This window comes from Chelonia mydas, chromosome 4, assembly GCF_015237465.2.
Source record: "Chelonia mydas isolate rCheMyd1 chromosome 4, rCheMyd1.pri.v2, whole genome shotgun sequence".
Lineage (NCBI taxonomy): Eukaryota > Metazoa > Chordata > Testudines > Cheloniidae > Chelonia > Chelonia mydas.
In genome coordinates, this window is record NC_057852.1 from 110711519 (window position 1) to 110739478 (window position 27960).

Consider the following 27960-nt stretch of genomic DNA (forward strand, 5'->3'; position numbering starts at 1 on the left):
TTAAAGCAATTAAGTTACAGTTCCAACTCTGCCACTGATTAGGTGTACAAATCTAAAATTATCACTACACTGCTTTGAAATGATCAGACAGAAGGAGCTTTACAAATGCAAAGTATAATAGCAAGACAGAGGAAAAGATTATCCTTTCACATGTATCCTGTTAACAGTTTAATTTTCCTGTCACACTCCTACAATTGTGCTGAGCCTGTATCTATGGCACTCAGATGCCACATCTGCTGTGAATTCTTGGGGCCAATCATAGTTACAGGAAGCAAAACAGGGGTGCTGTCCTCTAAACAATTAGCCAGCCACAATTAAGTCCTGACTGAACTGCAGTTGGGAAATTTACAGGTGTCAGGGAAATACTAATATGAGGGGTCAGAGTTCAGAAATTAGAATTCAGATGGTGTCACCTGATGGTGCAGATTGATCAGTAAAAAACAGTAGTTTTAGTCTCTGTAAACTCCTCTATTTAAATACACTGACACTGCACATTAGAAAAGCTGTCCCTCTTACTGACACACACTCCAAGAAAAAGTTTTTCTTTAAACAATCCCTCCCCTAAAACTGTGATCAGATTGAGAGTACCATTAACTATAGTATTACACAACCAAGGAAGTTACCCAAATCAAAAACAAACAGTCATGTTAATTTCAGCTTTATTGAAGGCACAAGATAAAAATCAATGCAAGCACAATGAAAAAAGCAAAACCACCATTACGGAGACAAATTTTTATGCCAAGCTTTTTGAGAGGAATTATAAACAACTGCAGGAAATTGTTTAATTTCCGTTAATTATGTTCAATAAATTGGCATCTCATATAGACATTGGCAAGATAATCCATCTCCCTGACAACATAGGAAGGTTCCTTACAGCTCATTTTCTGGTTCATTATCTAGTTTAAGATACCTCTAGCAATAGAGTCTCCCAATACCTAATAAAACACTACCACGGATTAGCTGATTAAACAGATGGTAACAGTACCTCTAGCTTCTCCCAGTATGTTGTTCTGACAAAATTTCTGTCAATAAACACTATCCAGACCTATTCTTCCATGTATGGTATATCCAAAACACGGAAGAAGGGCCATGATTCCAGATTAATGGTTTTATAGTGGAGGCTACATTATACTGTTTAGACAAAAGAACTTGCTAAAGCAACTAAAAAGGTAGATTTTGTTTGTGACCATTACACAGATCACTATTACTTATACATCTGAACACAAATCCAGATGTTTACAATGATCTTTTTTCAGTATTAAATGTCTAAAAATAGTTCAAACAGAACTTCTCACCTTCAACAGCATAAAATGGGAAGAGGGAACCTCAACTATGGGATATTCTTACTCAGTAAGAACTGTTTATAAAATGCATTTGTCTTTCATCATTATATCTTTTTAGATTATGGGAAGTATTCCTGGATTGCAGATCGACTTCCACATTTGGCATTTTATCAGTGTACACATGCCATTAACTCGTTTTAAAATAAATTTTAAGATTAATTGAAGTAGACAGGTGGGATGGAAGATTACAGAATTAGTATTTTACTAGACACTTTGCTGGTCTTGGCTCAAGCGTGTAGCAAACTCTACTAATGTTCGCGTGGGTCGTCCTGCCATGCCTTTTCGAAGATAAGGAACCTCATCTTTATTTGACATCACACCAGCAATATCTAAATGAGCCCAGTTAGCTGCAGTCACAAATTCTTTCAGGAAGGCAGCAGCTGTGCACGCACCTCCAGCTCTGTTGAGGGAGGAGGGAGAAGAGAAAGAAAAAAAAAGTGGATTTTTAAAAACTTTAAACAACTCTAAATCAACAATAAAATGCACACTGAATGGTTAGCTACTCTCCAGCAACTGGGGTTCTTCAATATGTTCAGTGTGGATCCACTGAAGGTGTGCATGCACCTCATGATTGGAAGCTTCTGCATAGCCGTGTCTGTCAGAGCTGTAGATGCACCCTGTGCCGTCTAATGCTTCCACACAAGGGCATAAAGGGTGAAGCTGCTGGAACTCTCCCTCAGTTCTCTCAATTAAAAGCTGAGAACTTCAAAAAGTGGGGACTGAGGGCAGGGCAGATCCACAACATCTCAAAAGAACCACAGGGTAAGAAACCATTCTTCCTTCTTCAAGTATGCATCAGTGTGGATCCCACTGTCGGTAAGTGGCAAGCAGTATCACCTCAGGGTGGTGGAAATGAAGAGTCTCAGCTTCAAATAATGACAGAAGCACTGTTCTGCTGAACTTGGCATCAGACCTGGCTGCCATCTTAAGGACATAATGTTTAACACAAGTCAGTGGGTTGCTCAACATCACTCTGTTGTAGATCTCAGATACTAGCATGCTTCTCAACCAAGCTGACAACACTGCCTGTGCCCTGGTGTAGAGTGTGTCTTGGTGTTTGTAGGGAGAAGCTTGCCAGTTATCTGATGGCAGGTGGAAATACATTGCTTTTGTCCAAAATGTCACAAAGGCCCACAAAGAGGTGGAGATGATCTAGAGTATGTTGCTTTTCTCCTTGTGTTGAGTGTGGTTTCAGGAACAAGACTGGTAGATTAACTGATTGATTTAGGTGAAATTCTGAGACCACTTCAGAGATGAATTTGGGGTGCTGTCTCAGCATCACTGTGTCCCTGTGAAAGAAGGTGTAAGGAGGTCTACCTCTGAGAGCTTGGAGCTCATTAGCCCTCTCTTCTGAGGTAACAGCCACCTGAGGGTAAGATGATGTACCAAGCAATCAGACAGCAGCTCAAAAGAATGCTCCATGAACTTCCGGAGAATAATGTTGAGATTCTGTGCAGAAGCTGGCTGACAGGTGGGTGAGTATGCAGGAGGTCTTTGAGAAAACTGATGGAGAGTTGTGGCTGCCCTTTACACATTCAGACAAGGTGCATGCATGGCCCCCCAATATTCAAAAGACTATGATTTTGTGACATGATGCACGTGAACCTCTACATGGGATCCACACTAACACGCACTTGAAGAACACAGTAATACTCAATGTTTGGTAGAATTACAGAGCCATGCGCCTGTTTAAACATAATATTACCCCTCCCCCAGACATGTAAAGTGATAGTACTGATGTTCTGTTCCCCAGCTTCCAGATATGCTGGTTACATCATTTTAAGATGGTAGAGCTTCTTTTCTTTGGTGAAGCTGGCCCACTCTCAGCCCTCTTTGCAGAGAAACATGCCCCTAGGGCAAACTCTCCATGCTTCATGGTGTGCAAGGACTGGACTATTAAATACTCTTGGGCAGGACACAGAGTGGGGGTGGGGAGGTTCATTGTGTGCTCGCCCCCTGAACAAGAGTTGTTGTCACCATCTGGTCCTAAATTGACACATAAAGATTTGGCTCTAAATTTTACCAATTTTTAAAAGTAAAAATACTGAAATCCCAACTCCTGTTTTAAAATCTAACTGTACTAGTGACTGTTAGTGCAAGTTCAAAGTATTCCAATAACTATGGAAATGCTGGCTATTTCTAAAGCAACAACGTGATGATAAACAGGTGTATCAGTCAAGAAAGGTTGCTGCATTTCAGTTAAGCAATGTACCTGCTATATTTTCCAACGTTACTGAGGTCTGCAAGTGGACAATCGGTAACTTGTTTTGTGTAATGTTCAAAGAGAGGCATTCTCCAAACACGGTCCCCTGTCAAAATACTGGCCTGCAAAAGAAACAACTGTTATACTTGGGGCAAAATTGATGTGGTATTTTTTGTTTAGATTGACTCTGCAAGTACTGTAATGTATACTGCAATCGCAGCTTTGGGTGGACTGGGTAGTTATCAAACCACTTTGAAATTAGTAACACAAGATAACTTCAGGCATCTGAAAAAAATATGCTAAAACAATAAAAGATGAAACTCAATTTTAGATGCTTTAAATTTTGCCCTCCATGATTATGACGAAAAAGAGCCAATTTTCTGCAAGACATTTTTCTGCTGGTAATGCAGATTTTTCATAAATCACTTCCTCTGGAGAATTCCCTCAGGAATTTCAGTTTGACCATATATTAGGCACTTAAGAATTTAATGAATGACACATAATCAAGACCAATTCACCTTTTAACACAAGTTACTGGCAACCAGTAGATCTAGAGCTTATAATTAAGCAATAAACCATAGGAGGGTGTGTATCCTTGAGACACAGGTGCATGCCACTAGTGCACTGTAAGCTACCCAAGAAGTGTATCAATGGGCCTGCAATTCATACACACATACAACTTATGCTTCTCAATTAAATGCAATATTAACACCCCCCCCCACAAAAAACCCACTATATTTTAAAATTTAATACAATATCTATCATCTGACTTATATAAGAGACCTTCAGGAACATATATACCTAACATTTAAAGAAAAAAAAAGTCCACTGTATGGCCTACCTCATAAAGGTGAGTCCAAAGCCAAGATGAATTGGTAAAAACTCCAGTCGCAGCAGATCCTAATGCTACATCCATGGCACCTATAAAATACCACCCTGTAAATTATACCTCTTGCTCTTGGAGATGGAGCAGAACATTTCTTTTGCATTCTACCTTCCAACTGTATTTTTTAAGATGATTTCCTGTCCTCCTTATCCCCAATTCCTACCTTGGACACTTGGAGTCCTGGTACTCTTGCATTTATTTGGAAAAGTATTATTGAAAACCTGCTCCTTTGTTAATTAGTAATAGGCCCAATTGTGCCCTCTGGTCTTCCCAGATGGAGACAGATGTCATCCCTCTCACATGGAAGGGAAGGGGCAGACATCTCCCGGGGGAAGGCTGTCTGGATGGAAGGGAGCAGGCTGACACACACTGTGTCCCCTGTACCATGATCATCAGGCAAGAATGGAAGCGCAATCCAGGTCTTTTTGGCAACACGAATTTCCCTTTCAGGAGGCTAAACCCTAATAGTACAGATAGAATGCAAGTGAAAAAAGGCAAGCTCCCAAAATACCACGGTAGATGGCCCTAATCTCCTACAGATCCCTAGGCACAAGAAGTCATCTAACACCCATTCCATAGTTCACACAACAATCTGAGAGGAAATTTGCATACTTCCTTCCCTTTATAACTGGCCTGCCATGGATTTCACCACAGAAAGGGGCGGTCTGGCCAATACCCTTAATATGGACTTTTTATCCAGCCAGTTATAGAAGTTCCTTGTCCTTCAGCTCTGTAGTTACCATTTTGGGCACATTAAAGGCACACTGTCAGGTAACCGAAGGCCAAAATAATATTTTCTTATAGAAAACCTACAATAGAAATATTTTTATAAATTTGTAATGGCGTGGCACTCACCTCTCATGAGCACCCCGTTCTGGTAGGGTGTGTCTGCAATCTTTAAATAGTCCTGGCCCTAGTATCAGGCCGTACCCCCAGGGCTTCCTCCATGGAGGCAATGGTTTCACCTTCTTGGTCTACTTTGGCCCCAGCTCTTCAGCTGGGCCACTAAGTAGTTCAGTTCCCCTTCTGGGGGTTTCTCACTGTCTGATTGTAAGCCAGTTCCCCAGTGGCCTATGGGGGTAGAGAGGGACCCAGGCCTGCCCACTAATCTGGATCCCAGGCCAGGGATCCTAAGAACAACAGCCATGTGTTGCAGTGTCCCTTTAACTATACTGCTTTCAGTTACATGGACCATTTCCCCTAGGTCCCAGCCTTTGTCAAAGCTTCACCCTTACCTCAGGGCTCATCCAAGTTCAGGCCCAGCAATCAGCCAGGAGCTCTCTTCAGTCCCCTAGTCGCTGCCAGCACTGAGCTGTCCGTGGTGCTGCAGTTCCCTTTGGCCAGCCAGGAGCACCAGCTGCACTCCTACAGCTCCTGCAAGGAGCTGACTATCTCTGGCTCTGCAGCTTCTTTTATATGGTTCTCTGGACCCTGACTGACTGCTCCCTGCAGTCTCTCTGATTAGTTGATTACCCTGCAGTAACTCTAGGCTGCTTGGAGGACTTCTCTACTGCTCCTTTCCTGGGATCAGTGTGGCAGGACCCTGAGGCCTCCAGTGGGGGGTGGGGGTCTTGGCCTAGTCCACCCCATCACAGAATTCTTACAAGTATTCAGTGAAACAGGTTTACTTGTTTGGTGTTTGAAATTCCCTTGCAGTGTTTGTAATCTAAACTTTTCAGCTTAAAAACCCACGAAAACTGAAGCTTGCATCACTGTCTAAAACAGAGTGAATAGAAGTCAACATGTCGATTCAGTTAAAGCAGAAAAACCCTATCAAGATATTGACTCACGTATAAGGTAAAGGGCTTACACATTAGTATAACTCGTGCCACAGAGCTGCTTCTTGATGCTGACCCTTCTTGGGACACTCAGGGTATGTCTACACTGCAGACAGACACCCATGACTGCCCTGTGCCAGCTCACTCAGGCTCATGGAGCTCAGACTGCACAGCTATTTAACAGTGGTGTAGACATTTGGGCCAGGGCTCTAGGATCCTGCGAGATGGAAAGATCTCAGAGCTATCTCAGGCTGCAGCCCAAACCCAAATGTCTACACCGCAATTAAACAGCCCCACAGCCCAAGCCCTGTGAGCTTGAGCAAGCTGGCACAGGGCAGTCACGGGTTTCTAACTGCAGTGTAGACATACCCTGAGTGCCCAGGTAATAATGAGGCGGCCTATTTTAACAACAGAGCATACCAAAACTGAAAGCTCTGCAGGAAACCTGCACAGACCAAAAGCATGTAGCGCTTTGGCTCCTCTTCATCCCCCTGACACCTAGATACCCCAGACAGAATCATTACTATCATGGTGGTGGCCATTACCTTCTCCTCCTCTGGGCTGTCAAGTACCTCAAGGGGAAGTTACTTTGTATAAGCCAGTAATCCTTGAATCAGCTGCCTCTGTGGCTGCAGAAGCTGGCATATACATGAGTATATATCGGGGAGGGCAAACTTTTTGGCTCGAGGGCCACTCCTGGGTGGGGAAATTGTATGCAGGGCCATGAATGTAGAGGTTGGGGTGTGAGGAGGAGTGCGGTGCAGGAAGGGGCTCAGGGCAAGGGGTTGGGGTGCAGGAGTGGTGCGGGGTGCAGGAGAGGGCTCAGGGCAGGGGTGCAGGAGTGGAGCGGGGTGTGGCAGGGTGCTCAGGGCAGAGGGTTGGGGTGCAGGAACGGAGTGCGGGAGGGGGCTCAGGGCATGGGGGGGCTTAAGGCAGGGTGTTAGGAGGCTCAGGGCAGGAGGTTGGGGTGCGGGGTGCAGGAGGGGTGCTGCTTACCTCCAGCGGCTCCGGGGTGGCAGCGGCGCGCAGCGGGGCTAAGGCAGGCTCCCTGCCTGCCCTGGCCCCACGCCACTCCTGGAAGTGGCCAGCATGTCCAGCAGTGGCTCCTGGGGGTGGGGCGGGACAGGTAGCTCCGCCGCGCGCTGCCGTCAACTGTGGGTACCACCCTCAAAGTTCCCATTGGCCACGGTTCCTGGCCAATGGGAGCTGCAGGGGCCTGGTGCCTGCAGGCCAGGGCAGCACACAGAGCCCTCTGCCCCTCGTCCTCCCAGGGGCCGCAGGGACGTGATGCTGGCCGCTTCTGGGAGTGGCGTGGGCCCAGGACAGGTAGGGAGCCTGCCTTAGCCCTGCTGCGCCACGGGGCTGGAAATCCCACGGGCCGGACTGAAAGCCCTGACAGACCGAATCCAGCCCATGGGCTGTAGTTTGCCCTCCCCTGATATATATTAGCACAAGTGATTAAACAAATGTAATTTAAGGCATTATTAGACATATGCATAAATAATTCTTTGGTTTCACAGATGCATTTTAACCCAATTAAATACTGTTTGTAAACTACAGATTTCCTTTTTTTATGACAACTGCTTTACTGTGATGTATGTGAACAGAAAAGTTAAAAATATTAAAAATAAAAGGTAAAAATAAAACTACAACATAATTCATGCATAAACAAGGAGGAAAAAATACACAAAGTTCTCATTTGTTAATGAAACTCCTAAGAAATGTGTTTAAGGAGTTAGTTTCTCATAATGAAAAAATGTTTTGCAACATGAAGCAGGAAAAGAAAGTTAGTTACCTGTTAATGTCGCAGCATTCACAATGGCCCTTGCATTAAAATTGTGGGCATAACAGAGAGCATCAGCTAATAGCAACCTTCCCTCTGCATCTGTGTTATCAACCTGTAGATACAAGAGAGGGGGGGAAAAAGTCATCTACTCACAAGTTCCCCTTTACTTGATTTGCTTCTTAAAAATTCTTTTTAAAGAGACCATCTGGGTTTCTGGCTATCAGGCTGAAAGTGATCCCTGTATTACAGCTTCTGTAATAACTGCAAGAAGTTGAAATTTACTTTCTAATATAAATACAAAACAAAACCAAAAAATATTTTGATGATCAATTATTTTTCAAAGTGATCTTAGGTAAGTGAACTAGAACAGGACACTAAAATCAACCCAAAATGGAGTTGTCAAGCATTCAGAAAAAGCTTATTTTTAATGTAAATCAGGGAACCTCACAGCATTGCCGCCAGGCCTCCCAGGCCAGGGCTCTTAGGTGTCAGCAGCATAGAGCAGGGCAGGAGGGTACAGCAGAAGATTGGTTGCTGTCCCCTGCAAAGCCCATGGAAATCCAATGGCTATTATCTAGCACAGGGTGGGCAAACTACGGCCCATAGGCCGGATCCGGCCCACCAGCTGTTTTAAGCCGACCCTCGAGCTCCCGCTGGGGAGCAGGGTCTTGACCTTGTTCTGTTCTGGCCCTCCAGCCGGGAAGCAGGGTTGGGAACCGCTCCACGCAGCTCCTGGAAGCAGCGTCATGGCCCCGCTCCGGCTCCTATGTATAGGGGCAGCCAAGGGGCTCCACTCTGCACACTGCCCCTGCCCCAAGCGCCGCCTCCACAGCTCCCATTGGCTGGGAACTGCAACCAACGGGAGCTGCAGAGGCGGCGCCTGCGGACAGGGCAGCGCGCAGAGCCTCCTGGCAGCGGCTCCATGTAGGAGCTGGAGTGGGGAAATGGCCGCTGCTTCCGGGAGCCACTTGAGGGAAGTGCCACCTGGAGCCTGCACTCCTGAGCCTCTCCCTGCACCCCAAACCCCTGCCCCAGCCCTGATCCCCCTCCAAACCCCTCAGTCCCATCCTGGAGCACCCTCCTGCACCCCAAACCCCTCATCCCCAGCCCCACCCCAGAGCCTGTACCCCCAGCCAGAGCCCTCACCCCCGCCCCCCACTTGCCCGCCCCAGTCCACAACCCCCTCCTGCATCCTGAACCCCTCATATCTGGCCCCACCCTGGAGCCTGCCCCCCTACCAGAGCCCTCACCCCCTCCCACACCCCAACCCCGATTTTGTGAGCATTCATGGCCCACCATACAATTTCTATTCCCAGATGTGGCCCTCGGGCTAAAAAGTTTGCCCACCCTGATCTAGCAGCTGCAGGGGAACCTAGTCAGTGGAAACACAGATCCTACTGGAACTATATTGCCAGGAGGGAAAGGAAACTGTAGGGTAGCACAGAGGCAGGAGGCATCCCTGTAAATGGCTCTGACATCTGTAGATTCAGAGATCCGTTTCCTTTGGTTCTTGAGGGCTCCTCCCTCCAAAAATCCCTGCCCCCTGCAGCCCCTCCTGTTTGAGGGGTTGCATTAGAGTGAACTCTGCCTGGTAACCCTTGTGGTGCTTTCCTGAGCCTCTGGTTCTTTCCAATGGGTTTCTTTTTGGCAAGGGGTTATGAGGCCCCTCAGAAGCACAATGGTTTAGAACCCGATAGTCATGCATATAGCTTGGTGAAGCCTCAAGGAAAGGAAAGGTTCCCAATGTCAAACTCATGAATGGGGGTAACAGAATTACACAGAAATTCTGGAAGGAGAAATATTGATTTGTCCATTAATTCCTACAGGGAAACAACAGTCTATAGTATTAGGGCATGTGTTAAGATTTAACCAAATGGGGAATGGTTATGTATTTCAGATTAAAACACAAAATATGTACTTTAGGCCCTGATTCTGCAAGCTGCTTTGCACAGCCCTGGTGTTATGGGATGCTCACCCCACCCAAGGCCTGGAGGGGTTAAGGTGGCTTGGCAGGCCAATTAACTGCCCAGACTACACCTGAAGAAGGAGACAGGGAATAGGCCAGTAACTGGAAATGGGCTCAGCTAGACAGGAACAGGAAGTAGTCTACAGTCACTCCCTGGGAGGAAGAAGCTTGGGCTGGCAAACCCAGAGAGAGGGAGAAGCCAGAAAAATAGGAGAAGCCAGAAAAACAGCAGCAAGGGATAGGACCGTACAGATGTTGGCTACTTGTTATAGGGTCCCTGGGCTGGAACCCAGTGTAGAGGGTGGGCCTGGTTTTCCCTACCAGCCACTGGGAAGTGACACAGGGTGTTGGAGATGCCAGCCTGACAGCTGGTCTGGAAGGCCTTTGAATTCCCCAGAAGGGAAGGACCTTAGTGACCTGGCCAGAGAGTCAAGCCATGAACAGGAAGCAGCAGTTCTGGGAGTGAGAAGAGCCGCAGGGTGAAAGAGCCGATGGGTAGAGACACCGCCAAAGGAGGGCCGTGCCTGACAAGAGCTACCCCCAGAGCCACCAGGCAGAGTCATCATGTGCGGTGAGTGGCCCTCGCGACACCCGGGTTCTGCATATGTGGAGCGGTTTGTAGGGTCAACGCCTTGGTTATGTCAGCAGAAGAGTAATAGCTCTCGTGTTTTACAAAAGAGGTGCCTGGAAGAGGGCCTTGAAAATGTACCAAAAGCAACTACCATTTTGCACACCATGTTTGAAGCCTATCTTTAACTCTGACTTTATAAGCACTATAACAGCCTCCTGTATGGGTACAGCAAATTCTGGAAAATGTAAGTGACTGGGTTTTTTGGCTTTCCCTAGTCATTTATAATATTTTTGCAAATACAAACCCCCAACCCCCCCCCACCAACATTGAAAGAATGCTCTGTTAGCAATTTTAGTTACATGTATTTCTCATACTGTGTAAATTCACTAGTTTTTAACAATAGTCTTTGTGCGCTTATTATAACAGAAGTTGAAACGGTAAAACTTGATTGATTAGTAGGTTTGCAATGAATGTGTCTAAAACCAAATTTAAACACACACATACCTGGATTGTTTTTCCATTCTTGGCCCTAACAACATCTCCAGGCTTGCTTGCCCTACTGCTGGGCATGTTTTCACAGAGAGGTGCCAAACCTGAGAGGAAAAAGAAAGAAATACTACAGTGTACCATGGGTTTCTAAATTCAGCAGTTACAGAAAAGCTATTTAAAAGACAAGTCTTTACACTTAAAACCACTTGTAACAGAAGGATAGCATTCTTGTCTGGAATTTACATACAATTTCTAGATTGGCACCTGAAATTTCCTGAAGAATGACATGTTCCAAATTTCCCCATTAGTGACATTTCTGCATTACACAATTAAGTCTGTACATTTATCTTTAACATGCTGCATTCATAGAAGCATAGACTATCGGGGTTGGAAGGGACCTCAGGAGGTCATCTAGTCCAACCCCCTGCTCAAAGAAGGACCAAGCCTCAATTTTTGCCCCAGATCCCTAAATGGCCCCCTCAAGGATTTAACTCACAACCCTGGGTTTAGCAGACCAGTGCTCAAACCACTGAGCTATCCCTCCACTCACCTATGCTATTTTTACACCATGTGTTATACCTGATTTACATCAAGCGAGGTCAGAATCAGGCACATTGTCTCGAAAAAGAGTTGCGAGCTTCTCATCTCAACGGTCAGGCTCCCGGTCAATAAGTTACTCCTTACAACATGTGGACCTATATGCATATTTCATATGCTTATAAAGGGCTGTTTATTTCTGGAATTCTAAAGCTCTCTGGGGAATTTCAAGAGCTTCTCATTCCAAACAAACATTTTACAATGTCAAAAGAAAGAGATCCAGGGGAACCACTATACAGGACTGACATAAGGGCAGCTGGGGAAGATGGTAAAGAGCCCAAGTCAGCGCTCTGGTGCCAACTGTGGCTATAGTGATAAGGAACATGGTAGTCCACCAGTCATACACAAGGAGAAGCCCATGATCATGTGTTCTGGACAGAGCACACTAAAGAGGACAATGCTGGGCTGATGAAGTAGTTTTCAGAACTAACAAACATCTTTAATGCCCATAAAATTGGGGTTTCTCAAACTTGTTAGTTGTATCAGCCTCCTCCTGGACATCCACTTTTGCTATTGTGTGAATCAACTCATTTATTCACAGCTGCACAACATCCTGTGGCAACTACAACCAGTGCTTATATGGAAAAATATTAAAAAGTGAGTTAGCTAATCACATCTCCATCCTTAAGAGTGGCTCCTATTTCCTTTCTTCCTGTTCTGCACCAATGGCTAAAATAGAAATTAGAATAGCTTTGCCCTAATATAACATTTTAAAGCATATTTTCTGATATTTTCCCCTCTCCCCTGCAACTTACCAATTATATTAAGAGGTAGATTTAGTGTTGCTGCTGTCACAATAGCTGAACACACCGTTGCTGCTCCTCCCATATCTGCTCTCATTGCATCCATACCTGAAGAAGGCTTAAGTGAAATGCCACCACTGGGGATGCACAGATCAAGAATAGACATTAATAGAAAATCTCATTCAGCACATAGAAGCCTCACACCACATGCTTTAAAATAACTATTTTGTCCATCTGTATGTTTATGACAATAATATCAATAGTTCGTTATTTTTTAATTTTCTAGTATTCTAAAAAGCAATATATCTTGTTTTAGTAAAAGCTATCGCCTCATCAATTTAATCTGACACAATAAAACATCTCCCGGATAATCTGCAACATACTAAAAATGTAACCAGGCAAAACACACAATTACATTTAGGAAAACAAAGATAAATCAAAAGGATTTAACAGAGGGAAAGTGGTATCCCTAGTAAATCAGTTTAACTAAAGGGCAGTAGATGAATAAATTAGTCAGTAGTTAGGTCTTCCAGGTGAGAGAGTGGAGAGGAAATTTTGTAGGAAGAAAAAAAAAAAAAACCAACCTATTTTCACTCTGCCAAAACATGCTACAGAAACAAAGCAGATGCTTCGATGACTGTAGACTAAAAAGCTTATACCTCATTTACAACTGTAACAAGGCCAAAAAAAACAAAATAAAAAACAAAAACAAACCCAAAAGTCTGCTCTACATCTGCTGTTGGCCCACTGAGGCTTCATCTCCCCTTTAGAAGCAACAAGAAGCAACCGTAGAACCTCAGAGCTACGAATGCCTTGGGAATGGAGGTTGTTTGGAACTCTGAACAAAACGTTACGATTGTTCTTCCAAAAGTTTACGATTGAACATTGACTTAAAACAGCTTTGAAACTTTACCATGGAGAAGAAAAAATGCCGCTTTTAAACATCTTAATTTAATGGAACAAGCACAGAAACAGTTTCCTTACCTTGTCTTTATTTTTTTTCTTTTTCCCTTCAACTTTCCCTTTATTTTTAGGTAGTTTACATTTAACACAGTACTGTACTGTATTTGATTTATTTTTTTTTGGTCTCTGCTGCTGCCTGATTGCGTACTTCTGGTTCCAAATCAGGTGTGTGGCTGACCAGTCAGTTCATAACTCTGCTGCTCTGAGTTTGTAATGCCAATTCTGCTTTATGCAGACGCTCAACCCTGCTGTGTTCCCAGGGAGAGTGGTAGTCTACCACATATGGCAAGTTCATGGGAATGATACAAAAGATACACTGAGCATGATAAAAGCATCTCCTTGTATATCATAATATTAGAGGGTCACTGGCAAGAATTCATCTGTGCCTGGCTGAGATCAGCAGCTCAGAGAATAAATGTTAACTAATTTCTGACATTGTAATCTCTATCTCCCTGGCAGAGTTCCAAAAACGAGTCCATCTGAGCTAAAGAACCCTACCTTCCCTCCTGCCCACCACCAGGGTCACTGACGAGAAAGGGAAGGGTAAAAAGCAGGGAGCCCCTTCACTTGGATCAGGAGACCCCTTTGTCTCTCCAGAACGATGGGGGTTGGCTGAGGCCCTCACACTAGCAGTTAGGATGGGAGAGTACCAACTCACCCACTTACTCTGATGTATAGTAAAACATATATAAAAACAAAATTACTATTGATATCGGGTCTCATCAGTTTCTCTCCACTTGCCCAGCCCCATGCATGGGGGTTGCAGTAGCTTCCTTGGCCTCCATGGGGAGATAGATGGTTAAAAGATGGGCACTACGCTGCACAGGAGGTGCAGAGCTCATGTAAGCAAGCACTCCTTTTCCCTCCTGAACAGCTGCACACACACCAGGCCATAGGAATGTTTGGTTTTCATTTTGCTTTTGCACTGGAGGCTAAATTTTCCTCTGGAGCGGTTGGCCAACAGCACAGCAAGTGTATCTGACCTTCTGAAGTAACATTTGGATTTTCTGATTGGAATACGCTTCTCAAAGTTACTTTAAAGGTGAGATGCACATCTTTTTGTAAACAAATTTTTAAAAACTTCTCCTTAAAATTTCAGACCAAGACAACAACATTGGCAAATGCAAAGCCTTGAAATTACTATTAAATACATTTTAGAACAAGAGCATTTAAAATCCATTCCTTTCTCATTCTCCTGACAAACCATAAGTTGAGGATGTTTCATTTCCCTTGAAACAGTTGATAAAGCCAAGCACTCATAGTAGTGGCCAACTCGTACAACTGAAACACAGGATCCCTATCTCTGAGCTTGGCAGAGAAGTGAAAAAGGGACAGGTTTTCAAACATCCTGTTTAAAATGCATTTATGTGCAATATTTAGGTCTCCATATATTCTGCTATGGGTTTGAAATCTTCAGCGAATTATTAAAGTTTTGCACAACCTGTAAAATTTTATGCTGTTGTGTTTTTAATATAATTTTACATACCAATTACTAATTCTCATTTCATGAATTTCCCCTGAAATGCTATTTGTAAGCATCACTAAACAGAAGCGGGCATAATGGATTATTTCCTCCATGAATAAAATAAAAAATTGCCAAACTCTTCTTGGTATTTTCCCAAATTTTGTTAAAGTAAGATGTTCTGATTGGAGAATGTTTTCTTCTAGTCATTTGCAACAGAATATCGAATTGTAAATAGTAAGCGGGGTTGTTAATGGTTCAGGTTTCAAATATGGTTGATTTTTCAATGGAAATACCAAGAGGTCTATTACTAAATTTTATTGGATAATCTCTTTAATTTGTTGGCATACTTTCTCCTAATTTCTCCCTCCCCTCTGCAATTTTAGGGCCTATTTTACAAACAATAGATTGGTAAAGTGTTAGCTAATCTGCCTGTTTTGGGAGAAAAAGAGTGAGTGGCACAACGACAAATATTTTTGTAGTACCCCCTTTTTTATAGGCACCTCAATTCCTCCACAACTGGATTATAGTTTTTGTTTCAGTCATAAAAATATTAGCAAACATACCTATCAAAGGTAACTCCTTTCCCAACAAGCACTAACGGAGAGTCGCTTGCATTAGCACTGCCTGAATAGTGAATCTCCAAGAAGACTGGAGGCTCATCTGAACCCTTAGCTACACTCAAGAATGCTCCCATCTGTTGTTCTTCTATCCATGCTTTTGACCTATAATAAAAAAAGATTTTAATTAGAGCCATTACAAAAGACTAGAAAAAATATATACAAAGGATCATAATTCTTAAGAGTTTTAAACACATCTGTAAGCAATTTTACTTACCTAACTGACAGATTGCCAAGTAAAATCACTGTTTTTTTATCCACTATTACTTCTTTGTTAAATAGAAAAACACTTTCTCAAAGTTATTTTGTTTTCCTTTTTAAACTATTGTTTCCTAGTTTTCCACATTACAAATACCATGCCTTCCCTTCTCACCCTCTTGGCTGGAGGTGTGCGCTAAAATCTTTGGAGGACCTGAACAGTAATGTGACATGAGACTACATCCACAAAGCAGCAGGGCACAGCCTGGTTCTACAGTATCAAAGAAACTGCTACAGTTATGGGCAAATTCATAGAAACAGGTAATGAGAGTTTGCTTACCACCTCCAAAGGATAAGCAACTAAAACCAGGAAGAAGGGATGTATATTCACTGGGAAGTAATACGAAAAGATTGTCAGGCTTCCTCTTCCATAGTTTTTAGAAGGCTTGTCATGTTACAAAAGTAGTTAACATTTTCGTCTTGTTTCTTTATTTTTGTCCCACCAGACTATTCTCTGCCTACTGTAGTGACTGGAAGTCCTGCTCTTGATACTGAGAATAACTTGCTATTTCTGGGAACCAACAAAGCTTTTATTTATTTTAAAGTTTACAGACTGTTACACAAATACTTTCCTTGCATTTGTCATCGTGAATGGCAAAAGGGTAAAAATGAGCAAACTCCAGGAACATTTTACATGCTGCATCTTAATCAATTACAACTTACAGAGAAGGAATGATTTAAATTGAACTTACCTTATATGGACCTTCACATTGCTATTGACACTTCTGAGTTTCTGTTCAATAACTTCAGCAAATTTCATCGGTGTTATATAATTAGCAGGGGCCTCCATCAAGTAGCGAGCCAGGTTTTGACCCTCAGCAAACATGACACCTTTCTGCCAGGCTTCCTTGCCATCACTAAACAAACACCACATAATTATAATTGAACCCTTGCAAAAATAAGATTGTCAGTATTCAATTGTCTATATTTTGAAAAGAAAGCTGCCCCACGAAGGGGAGGTGAGAAGGAATGTTACATTAGCTCTATTATTATAGGAACATGGGAACTGCCGTACTGGGTGAGACCTGAAGTCCACCTAACCTAGTTCAGTACCTGTCTATGGCAATGGTCAGCACTAGATTTTTCAGAGGAAGGTGCAAGAACCCTGCAGTAGAAGATATGGGATACTCTCTGCACCCACATTAGGTCTCATAATAGTTAGAGATTGGCTTAAGCCATGAAGCATGAGGTTTAATATCCCTTCCAAAATGTGTGTTCACAGTAACAACAACTCTGGACATTCTTATTCTCCACATACCTGTCCAATCCATTTTTGGATCTTGCTAAAATTATGACTATGAGTTGATAAAGGTGGAGCTTGGATAGTGGGATCCCCACTTCAAAGCATAGTTCTGGTCACTGAACTGTCAACAGTCACAGTAAGGTGTTCATAGAGGGATATCCCTAAATCCTACGTATGCTGTGCTATCTAGGCGCTCGCAACACTACTATGAAGAATGGAAGTACTATTTCCCCATTTTACAGATGGGAACCTGAGACACCCAGAAAATAAATGATTGGCTCAAAGTTGAACAGGAGAAGTCTGTGGCAGAGCTTGAATTGAACCTAACTCTTCTTAATCCCACTCCAGTGCCTTAGCCACAAAGCCAATGTCTTGAGAAGTTAGTTGTTTCATAAAGACCAATAATCCTGAGTGACTCTCAAGGTATCTGTTGCCCTGGGAAATGGATGAGTGTGACACTGAGGCGTATCAGTATAGGATTAGGTTGAGAGATTTTCCAAGACTACTACTTAGCAGGTGCAGCTTCCCTCTTTCAAGGAAGGAGCTGTCCTAGTGCATATCTGGGATTCATTCCCTAGGAGCAGGGAAGATGTGGGAGGCTGGTAGGGGAGGGGATATAAAAGAAGCCATTGAATTATTCTGAGGAAGTGCTATATTACTGAGAGAACTTCTGTTGTTATTTGTCTCATCTCCCAAGGAGAGGTCAATGCCATTCAGAATCCAAAAGGAGCGTGTGTGTCATTTTTCTTGTTGCATACTAAATACATTGCCTATCACAGTGTATCTAGTGATTTATGTAAGACATGCTGGGGTTCAAGAGCTTATCAGAACTCAAAAAAGAATCAGACATTTCTGAACAACAAAATAAACAGAGGAGATATAAATCCATGCACTTCAGGGCACATACCAACCTCTAACTGACAAAGGTTAGGAAGTGTCTTCCCCTGTGGATCCAGTATTGTAATTGTTCATCAGGTTTCTTGCAACTTCTTCTGACATACCTGGTACTGGCCACTGCTAGAGACAAGGTATCAAGTGGAACTCTGGTGTGATCTGCTACAGCATTTCTCATGTCTTAGAAGGGTTTGTTCATTGAGTGAGAGAACGAACTCCTGCACTTCTGAGTTTTTGGTATCATTAAAAGGACTGTACACATCATAAAACAGACAGAGTGGTTTTTCCCCTTCTTTCTTAATCCCAGACCCTTTTCTGCTTCAGGGAAGCACTTGTGAGAGGAAAAACAAACAAACATGACACACTATTAATGGTAATTAGATATGCAAAGCAAATGCTGTAAAGATGTCTCTGCTGCTAAAATATTTTATGCAACACCAACTAAAAGAGAGGTGGGGGAAAAGGGAGTGATACATACTCTACGTATCCAAATGTTTCACAAATAAAACTTTAGTTTGTCATCACCTTCCATGTAGCTGAGCAGTAACTACAGGTTTCTTTTTTCGCTTAAGTTCATTGTATTCATATAGCCCAAGAACAGCTCCTTCTGCAGCAGACTGAGCATCTCCACAGGGGTCTACTTCAACACAAGGTACCTCCAGGTCCTGAACCTGTCTGCATCCAACTGGAAAATACAATACATCAATACGTGAATACTGACTGCAGCAGCAAAATGGATTCCGGAGGTAATTAATATAACTTTTCAAGGAAAGAACCCAGTTCTATTGACACCTGGTAGATTCTGGCATAAATCAGCTGAAAAAAATTTTCAATAGAGCAAAGCCTATAGCAGCAATTTTTAAAAAGCAGAGTATTGGTGTTCATCGTGCAACTGTGAACTTTGAATATAAGACTTATCAAGTAATTCAGCAAGGGTTGAAAGAGAAAACCAAAGTTCTTAAAACTACACAACTTTAAAGTATTTCAGGTGACCAAAGTCTGTAGCCATCAGAAATTAAGCTGTAATACAGTGTGTTGCTAGTATAGCTTAAGTAGCAATTAGTTTTTTAAAGTCACAACAGCCTTTTGATTCAAAAGGCACATCTATGTGCAGCAGAAAATATGAACGTATTCCATAGCCACCACATTTGTTTAAGAGGGACTCCCATATAGCACCCCTGCCCGGAAGCACCCTACTGCTGCAGGCTGTGGCATGACAGGCACACCTGCCTGAGTTTCCCTCTTTCAGTATCCCCAGTAACTCCACAACAACTCTACTACCCCCTCTTGGTGCTGGTTTATTACAGCAGAAAAACATACATAGTCCAAAACACAGGTGTTGGATCATATTAAAGAAGTTCTGTATTAAAATCACAAATGAGTTTGATTCCCCATAGTTTAAATTCCAGGGTATTACTAATTAAGAGGTCTCTTGGTTTTTGGTATGGTTTCTCTCCCTCTATGTGTGAAACTTGCAAGCTGCTAATTGTGCTACTACATTCTAAGACAGAGTTTGTTCTCAAAGCAATTCTTTGTAACAACAACTACTCACATAGAGAGAGACTCAAAGCAATACTCTGTAACAACAGAAACAGCACCCAGAGACTCCGCGTCCTTTTGTTGTATTCATCTCGCTTTGTTAACAATTGTGATTAAAATAGAGATAGAGGATGTATGTGGATGGATGCTTGGTGTGGATAACAACAATGATCAGGGAGGTGCCAGCCTAAGAATCCAGTGTCCATCGGCTGAAGAAGGCGTCAAGTGGAGATAACCAGAAGACCCCGGAGGGTAGACTGGAATCCACCCAACAGCCTCAAGAATGGGAGAACCAAAGAACAAGATAACATCTGGCAGCACAGAGCCATCAGGAATGTGCCATCTGCTGATTGATTCAGCAACAGCATGATGAAGCAATTCCCATAGACTGGCATAGGAAGAAATTCCTATAAAAATGGACTCTAGAAAGTGAAAACTTTGGGGTCTGATTCTGCAAACCAACTTCCAGGAGCATCAGATGAGCATCTGACAAGGCCCTGCTCCCTCCTCATGTCCAGGCCAGTGGCTTGGCATGAGCAACTCTAAGGCTGGTAACTATAATAACAACCTTGCGCGCGCGGAGGGAGAGGGAGGGAGAGAATAAATATGAAATTGAATGGAATGTTATAGCTATAACTAACTGCTTACTATGATTCTTTCTGTATTCACAATAAATGTGGCATTTTGCCTTTTCCCCTTTAATAAGATCCTGCTGGTTTTTATTTTATTGGTATAACACAGGCCCCAAAACCCAAGCCTGTTTCTCACCCCAGTGTAGTCATTAAGATCACCTGTGGTCTTATTCCATGACATCCTACATACCACACGCTGGCATCTTCATCCATGCCCAGACTCTGTCAGTCTACTCCAGCCTTATACCAGAACAGCCACCCCAGCCCTTTCAAGTGGAGTGCAACCCTGATCTTCCCAGCAGGAACCCCTGCCAGTCTCTCTGCTCAGGAACATCCTTGCCAGGGGAGCATCCTTCACTCTTCTTGGCCCTCTCATGCATCCTCTGGGACCAGCTCTCCAGCCCTGTAGATGTCAGTGGGTAAGCCCCTCTATTGCTTGCCTGCCTTCAGCTCTCTTTGGCCCTTGGCTCTGGGTTACAGCCAGCAAGCAGCTCTCCCTGCTGCTGCTCCTCCGGCTTCTGCCCTTTCCAGCCCTCTCTCTCTGGCTTGGGGACATCAGTCAGCAAACCTGTCTTTCTTTTCTTTTGCCTTCACCTTTCTCCCAGATCCCAAACATACAATTTTTGGCAACTCTCACCTACCCCTGACTCCCACATAGGCAGCTCTGATTCACCAGGTCTCTCCAACTCACTGAATCTCTTCCTATCTGGGTCTCCCTGGTCTTTTACAGCCCCCAGGTGCTGTCCTCACTTAATTGGCCAACTAAGAGCACCTGTTCTGGCACAGGGGTGCTGGACCTACTTCATTTACTGGGGCCAACCACCCTGTGACAAGGACCAAGGTTAAAAGCGATATCCCTCTCAATTAAAATGCTAGAAAGCAAGGCTATACCAAATTATGAGACACCACATAAACATGCCCAGTGCTCACACAGCATGATTTCACTGATTGCAAGAGACAGACTTCACAAATTCACAAGGAACTTTCTTCAGCCCCCAACTGATGGAGGGGGAGTGGGGGGGAAGGGCAAATATAGTGCCAATCTACAAAAAGGGAAATAAGGGCAACCTGGGGAATTATAGATCAGTTGGCGTCAGTGTTCCCTCTTAGTTTTCCAACCCATGTGTGGAATGAATTTTGTTATGTGCACCAATATGGAGGTGATGTATGACACATCACCTTCATATCGGTGCACATAACGAAATTCATGTGGTAGGGGTGGGGCCAAGGGACTCGGAGTATGGGAGGGGGCTCAGGACTGGAGCAGAGGGTTGGGGGCAGGGGTGTGAGGGCTCCAGCTGGTGGTGCAGGCTCTGGGGTGGGGACGAGGGATTCGGAGTGTTGGATGGGGCTCATGACTATGGCAGAGGGTTGGGGGCTGGGTTGTGAGGGCTCCAGCTGGTGGTGCAGGCTCTGGGGTGGGGACGAGGGATTCGGAGTGTTGGATGGAGCTCATGACTACGGCAGAGGATTGGGGGCTGGGTTGTGAGGGCTCCGGCTAGGGGTGCGGGCTCTGGCGTGGGACCAGGGATGAGGGGTTTGTGGTGCAGGAGGGTGCTCCGGGGTTACAGTGGGGAGAGAGGACACTCCCCAGATCTCTCCCCGTAACAGCACCTGGGCTGGGGAGGAGAGATGCCTCTTCCCACCATAGCAGCTCCGGGGCTGGGGCCACAGGATAGGTGCCCCTCCCCCAGGCCCCACAGGTCTGGCCGGGGCTGGGTTCAGGGAGGGCCACCCCATGACAGGTCTGGTCTGGGCCGCCCTGGCCGTGGCTGAGTCCGGGCTAGGTTGGGGCTGGGGCGCCCCTCTCCCGGCAGGTCCCCAGGTGGGTTCCCTGAGCACCTGCACGGCACTAAATAGGCTGCTGCATAGCCACGCGGCCTCGCAGGTTCCTGGGAATTTAGGTCAGCTTAACTTCAGGACCCAGAAAGATAATGGAGCAAATAATCAAGCAATCAATTTGTAAACATCTAGAAGATAATAAGGTGATAAGTAAGAGTCACCGTGGATTTGTCAAGAACAAATTGTGTCAAACCAACCTAATATCCTTCTCTGACATGGTAACAAGCCTTGTGGATAGGGAGAAGCGGTAGATGTGGTTTATCTTGAATTTAGTAAGACTTTTGATACTGTCTCACATGAACTTCTCATAAACAAATTAGGGAAATACAACCTAGATGGAGCTACTATAAAGTGGGTGCGTAACTGGTTGGAAAACCGTTCCCAGAGAGTAGTTATCAGTGGTTCACATTCAAGCTGAAAGGACATATCAAGTGGAGTCCTGCAGGAATAAGTTCTGGATCTGGTTCTGTTCAATATCTTCATCATGATTTAGATAATAGTATGGAGTGCACTTATAAAGTTTGTGTATGATACCAAGCTGGGAGGGGATGCAAGTGCTTTGAAGGATAGGATTAAAATTCAAAAATGATTTGGACAAACTGGAGAAATGGTCTGAAGAAAACAGGATGAAATTCAATAAGGACAAATGAAAAGTACTCCACATAGGAAGGAACCATGTTACACGCATACAAAATGGGAAATGACTGCCTAGGAAGGAGTACTGCGGAAAGGAATCTATGGGTCATAGTGGATCACAAGCTAAATATGAGTCAATCGTGTAACACTGTTGCAAAAAAGCAAATATTTTGTGATTTATTAGCAGAAGTGTTGTAAGCAAGACACAAGAAGTAATTCTTCCACTCTACTCCGCGCTCACTAGGCCTCAACTGGAATATTGTGTCCAGTTCTGGGTGCCACATTTCAGGAAAGATGTGGACAAATTGGAGAAAGTCTAGAGAAGAGCAACAAAAATGATTAAAGGTCTAGAAAACATGACTTATGAGGAAAGATTGAGAAAATTGGGTTTGTTTAGTCTGGAGAAGAGAAGACAGAAGGGGGCCATGATAACAAGTTTCAAGTACATAAAAGGTATTAACAAGGAGGAGGGAGAAAAATTGTTCTCCTTAACCTCTGAGGAAAGGACAAGAAGCAATAAGCTTAAATTGCATCAAGGGCGGTTTAGGTTAGATATTCTGAAAAATTGTCAGGGTAGTTAAGCGTGGGAATAAATTTTCCTAGGGAGGTTGTGGAATCTCCGTTACAGGAGATTTTTAAGAGAAGGTTAGACAAACACCTGTCAGGGATGGGTTAGCTAATACTTAGTCCTGCCATGAATGAATGGGACTGGACTAGATGACCTCCCTTTCAGTCCTACGATTCTATGATGAGGAAACACATAATATATCATGTTATATTGTCAAGGATATCAAAGTCTTAATTACCACCTAAGCAACAGCACGAAACATTTAAGGTTGTCATATGTGCACAGGTTAGGGGCACATGGTTATAATCTCGTCAATTTCACTGATCCTCACATGGTGAAGTGAAAGTGACAAGGGTCTTTTCAATTTCATGCTACTTGGGAAAGCTATGAGCAGCAGATACTGGAGTTGTTTGTTTGCAGACTTTGGAAGGTTCTCCACAACCATAAAGCTATAGTTTGGGAGTTGGAGAGAGGGGAGGGTTGGTTTTTTTTTTTAAATTGTGGAAAATACATATTCTGCAAAAAATTAAAGGCCTCAGCCCTTTTCTCACCCGGGAACCCTTCCCACTTTTCAGTGGTGAGTGAATTTTCCAAGCCATGCATTAGGTCTTATGCTTTAAAACAAAATGTGTTATGGGCTGTTTGATTTAAGCTCATGTGCTTCACCAAAAATGGAATGTATCACATTACAGTAGGGCTTTAATAGATCAAATACTTGCAACAGGAACAAATATTAAATGAAAATAAGTTAACCTGCAACAGCTGTCCGAATGTTTTCTTTGTCCTCATTCCAGTTTTCCTGATCATTTACTCCAGCAGCCTTCTTACCCAAGCCGACAACTACAATGCTTGGAAAATCCTGTGCAAAACCAACACACAAGTGGATTTAATTTCTTCACTCTGATAACCATGATGTAAGGTTAATATCAGTTATAAAGAGTATTCTTTTTAAATGAAGGCAAACATAACCTGAAAATGTATCCATTATCGTTAGTACGTCATTATGATAGCGATCTCCTCTCTACCTGTCAGTAATCTTGCATAAGCAGATGGACAAATTCACGGTTATCTAATTGTTAATATTTAGGTGTATTGTTGTGGTGCCTAGAGGACCCAGCGTCCCATTGTGCTAAGTCCTGTACACACACACTGAGAAGTTGGTGTCTGCCCCAAAAAGCAATCTAAGTAATAGGACTGTTCTTATTGGTTAGGGCTTTATGTTCAGTATAACATGATGAGGTCTGTGCACTTTTCAGCCTGTCCCCACCTATTAGTCTACACAGCATGGCAGGATGCCTCCATCCTGAGAAAGGGTATTTACTTTTGTGGCTGCTCCACAATTCAAGGGCAGCAGGCCACTGGCTAACTGATTCTCTACACACATACCCCTACCTTTTGAGCACTACAGAGAGCAAGGAGAAAAAGTCTCAAAAGGGCAATCTGTCTTTTCCCACCTTACCACTGCTGAGAGCTCTTTCTAGTGCTGCTATGCACTGAAAAATTATTTAAAATGTGATGTGTCTCCATCCACAAAGATATAGAGGTGGACGGATCCCCACTCTTCCTGAGCAGGATGAAGTTAGGAGAACTTGAGGTCTCCTCACACTTCTATTACAAAAACTATGCTCTTTCAGTTTATAACAACAACGAGGAGTCCGGTGGCACCTTAAAGATTAAAAGATTTATTTGGAGACAGGTTTCAGCCTGGTAGCAGTGTTAGTCTGTATCAGTAAAAAGAATGAGGAGTACTTGTGGTGCCTTAGAGACTAACAAATTTATTTGAGCATAAGCTTTAGAGGGTAACAAACCACTTCTTCAGATGCAACTGAAGAAGTGGTTTTTTACCCACAAAAGCTTATATCCAAATAAAGCTGTTAGTCTTTAAGGTGCCACCGGACTCCTCACTGTTTTTGTGGATACAGACTAACATGGATACCCCTCTGATACAGTTTATAATAATCATTTTTAAAACTGCTGCACCACGCAACATCCAGCTCACAAGAGACTGCAGCTAGTATAAGCTTTCCAGCCCAGCTACAGCCAACAGTGATTTGAACGGTCTTCTTTTTATCACTTTTTCATTCTCTTGGGAGAGAATTGTGTAGGGTCCAATTCTGCAGCCTTTTCATGCAAGGAATCCCTACTTACTTTAATGGCAGTTCCACATGCTACAGAATTGGGATTTTGGGACCTGATCTAATCTCCAGTAAAATCCATGGGAGTCTTTCCACTGACTCTGTCAGTTGGATTGGGCCCTTGTAGAGGAACTTAGATAGAGAAGGCAAAAATCACTAAAAGTATTTCTTTGAAATCTTAGAAAAACCACAGTATAGCAACACATTAAATTCAAACACCACAGTATTTAATGACAAAGTATAACATTCTGCTGTAATAATATGCTGCGCCCAGAATGAGCTTATAATAAGGAATAATGGCAAGACTCAAATTCAAGCCACCCACTAGTCATTATACTCATAAAAATTCAAGTTTCATACCTGATGCAAGCCATGAAATAGGCGTGTTTTGCCTTTCTTCAAAGGAGGCCCAGATCTAGAACACAAAAAAGTGCCATGAGCTCTTTTAAAACAGAGATCCAGATTTTTGTGGTAATAATTTTATTCTCCAGTCATGCAATATCACTCATCTCCATACAGGAACATTGGATTCAAAGGAAAAAACATATCACCAACAGAATCATCACCACCACCACTTCCTGCAGCCCTGGTTTTTCATTAGAGGTCCCCTTACCTGATTACTGACTTAATTCTGTTTAGCAAGAGAGATATGAATGTCAATGCATGAGGTGGTATGGCTGCAAACTAGAACAATGAATAAAGAAGTATATTCTGTGTTTACACTATCTTAAAAAATATAAGAAACTGATCTAAACACTTACATGGACAATAGCTCTGTCAGCTTTCCAGATACAAGTCTATCAAAACTCTCTCCAGCATTAGTAAATTGAGGAACCGCCTCTTCTTTTTCTTTTGCATAGACTCCTAAGACGAGGCCCTTTTAAAAAAAACAAAAAGTACACTAATGCAAGATACTCTTTTCTAAACAATATATATTGAGATTTGATAAATGGTTCTGAACATAACCATAATACTGTATGAAATAGGTTTAGTGAACTCAGTTTATTAAATAATCGAGAGTCTAAAGTCCAGATTAGATAAATCAGGATACAAGCCAAGACCAAAAGTAACATTCTTTAAACAGGAGAAAGAAAGAGATAGAATATGAATAATTCCATGCTTCAGATCATAGTGCTGCTTTTTAAAGGTATTTAGGTAAGTAGGGATACAGGCGCTTTATAAAAATCACACTAAGCGCCTACCTGAATTTTGACACCCTCAATACCTTTAAAAATCTGGCTCACCATGTACAAAAAGAAAAGGAGTACTTGTGGCACCTTAGAGACTAACAAATTTATTTGAGCATAAGCTTTCGTGAGCTACAGTATCATCCGACGAAGTGAGCTGTAGCTCACGAAAGCTTATGCTCAAATAAATTGGTTAGTCTCTAAGGTGCCACAAGTACTCCTTTTCTTTTTGCGAATACAGACTAACACGGCTGCTACTCTGAAACCTATGTATAAAAATGAAGTTTCCAGACACTGATTTAAAATACAGGCTATTTTGCTTGTTAATTAACATTATCTCTGAACAGGCACATCCTGAAGAAAGGAAAAAGCTGCACTGTTTGCTACTGAGTCAGGGTCAAGGACATTATCAGGTGCATTAAGAAGGAAACAAAACCACCAAACAAGAGGAAATCAGGTGCAGGAGGGCTCTGCATTGGCAGCCAGTCGAAGATCAGCTGTCAACAGAGACCCTTACAAATAGTTCCAGAACGTCAAGGAGCGCCCCAAGTTGCTGACTCTGGCCCCAGCCCCACAAAGCCAGAGGTTTAACTCTGAGCACGACAGCCCTCGCAAGGGCTTCCATGCAAAGGCTCCTGACTGCGCACATGATGGGGGCGTGTGAGTGCGGGGCAGCAGCTGACCCAGCGAGTGAAGAGGGCCGGGAAAAGCCAGCGGGGTGGAGGGGGGATGATGACACTTAACCGGCAGCCTGGCCAGTCTTCACAGACAAGGGCGCCTGTCAGAGGACAGCCCAGCTACCGCCTCCCCACCCCTGCGGCGTCCGCCCTGCCGCTAGCATTTCCACCCTCGGGACACAGACACGCGTGGCCGGGCCAGCGCCTGCCTGCAGCTCGTCACTCCCCTCCTCGCTCGGCCGCAGCCCCCACGTGCTGGCGGCCCCGCACCCTTTACCTTGCGCCCCGCGCTGCTGCTGGAGCCCCGCGGGGAGGAAGAAGGCCCCCGGCCGGGACAGCAGCAGGAGAAAGGGGGAGCCCGGCTGAGGCTGCCGTGAACGAGCCTCCTCAGCGGCGGCAGCAGCATGACCCAGCCCGGCGGCGGCAGCGCGCGTCCCCGGCCGCTGCAGGGAGGCAAGAAAGCAGCGAGCGTGTCCCGCCCCTCTGACCTCGGCGCACGCCGCGTGCTTCGGGGGCTGGGCCTCGGCCTGGGGCTGCCGGGGACGCCCAGGAACAAGGGGGGGCGGCGGGGGCCCGGCGAGCGCCTGGCTCATGCGGGAAGCCGGGAGTGGTGCGTTCCTGGCGCACGGGGGTAGCCGGGCGGGAGCGTGTGGCTGGCTCCTGCAGAAGGAGGCGGGAACAGCCCCGCGGCTAATGGGGGGCTCTTGGCTTTGTTGTGCTGCGGTGTTCGGTATCTGCGGGCGCAGAGACAATCTCGTCTGAGCGGCTGCCTACCCCACCCGACTGTTTCCCTTCCCCCCCCATCACACCAGACTTCGGGAACATCTGGATTTGGAGCCGGACTTTGTGGCTCGGGGTCATTTTTATATAAAATCACACACAAAGACGACCTTGAAAGGACATGGTTAAGATTTCAAAGAGAGCGCTCAAGAGTTAGGAAAT

The 27960-nt window shown here is 44.2% G+C and overlaps 1 protein-coding gene across 1 annotated transcript; it reads right to left on the minus strand.

Annotated features, from left to right (window-relative positions):
* Positions 1–642: 642 nt before the first annotated feature.
* On the minus strand, positions 643–27806 carry LAP3 (leucine aminopeptidase 3). Its single transcript, XM_037898019.2, has 13 exons — positions 27296–27806; positions 25916–26031; positions 25515–25569; positions 23773–23878; positions 18328–18487; positions 16358–16522; positions 15354–15512; positions 12375–12499; positions 11038–11126; positions 8006–8108; positions 4388–4467; positions 3556–3668; positions 643–1743 (listed from the first exon to the last, which is right to left on the minus strand). Exons 1-13 carry the CDS (start codon positions 27422–27424, stop codon positions 1548–1550), a joined length of 1596 nt encoding a protein of 531 aa, XP_037753947.1. The 5' UTR covers positions 27425–27806; the 3' UTR covers positions 643–1547.
* Positions 27807–27960: the final 154 nt, after the last annotated feature.

Bases quoted from the DNA above. Each gene is read 5' to 3' on its own strand.
- LAP3 (XM_037898019.2), bottom strand. From the start codon at position 27,424: ATGCTGCTGCCGCCGCTGAGGAGGCTCGTTCACGGCAGCCTCAGCCGG. The intron at 18,488-23,772 runs GTTAACTTATTT...TGTATTTTCCAG, and splicing joins CATTCGGACAGCTGTTGCAG to TTGGATGCAGACAGGTTCAG. The intron at 1,744-3,555 runs GTACATTGCTTA...CTCCCTCAACAG, and splicing joins AACGTTGGAAAATATAGCAG to AGCTGGAGGTGCGTGCACAG.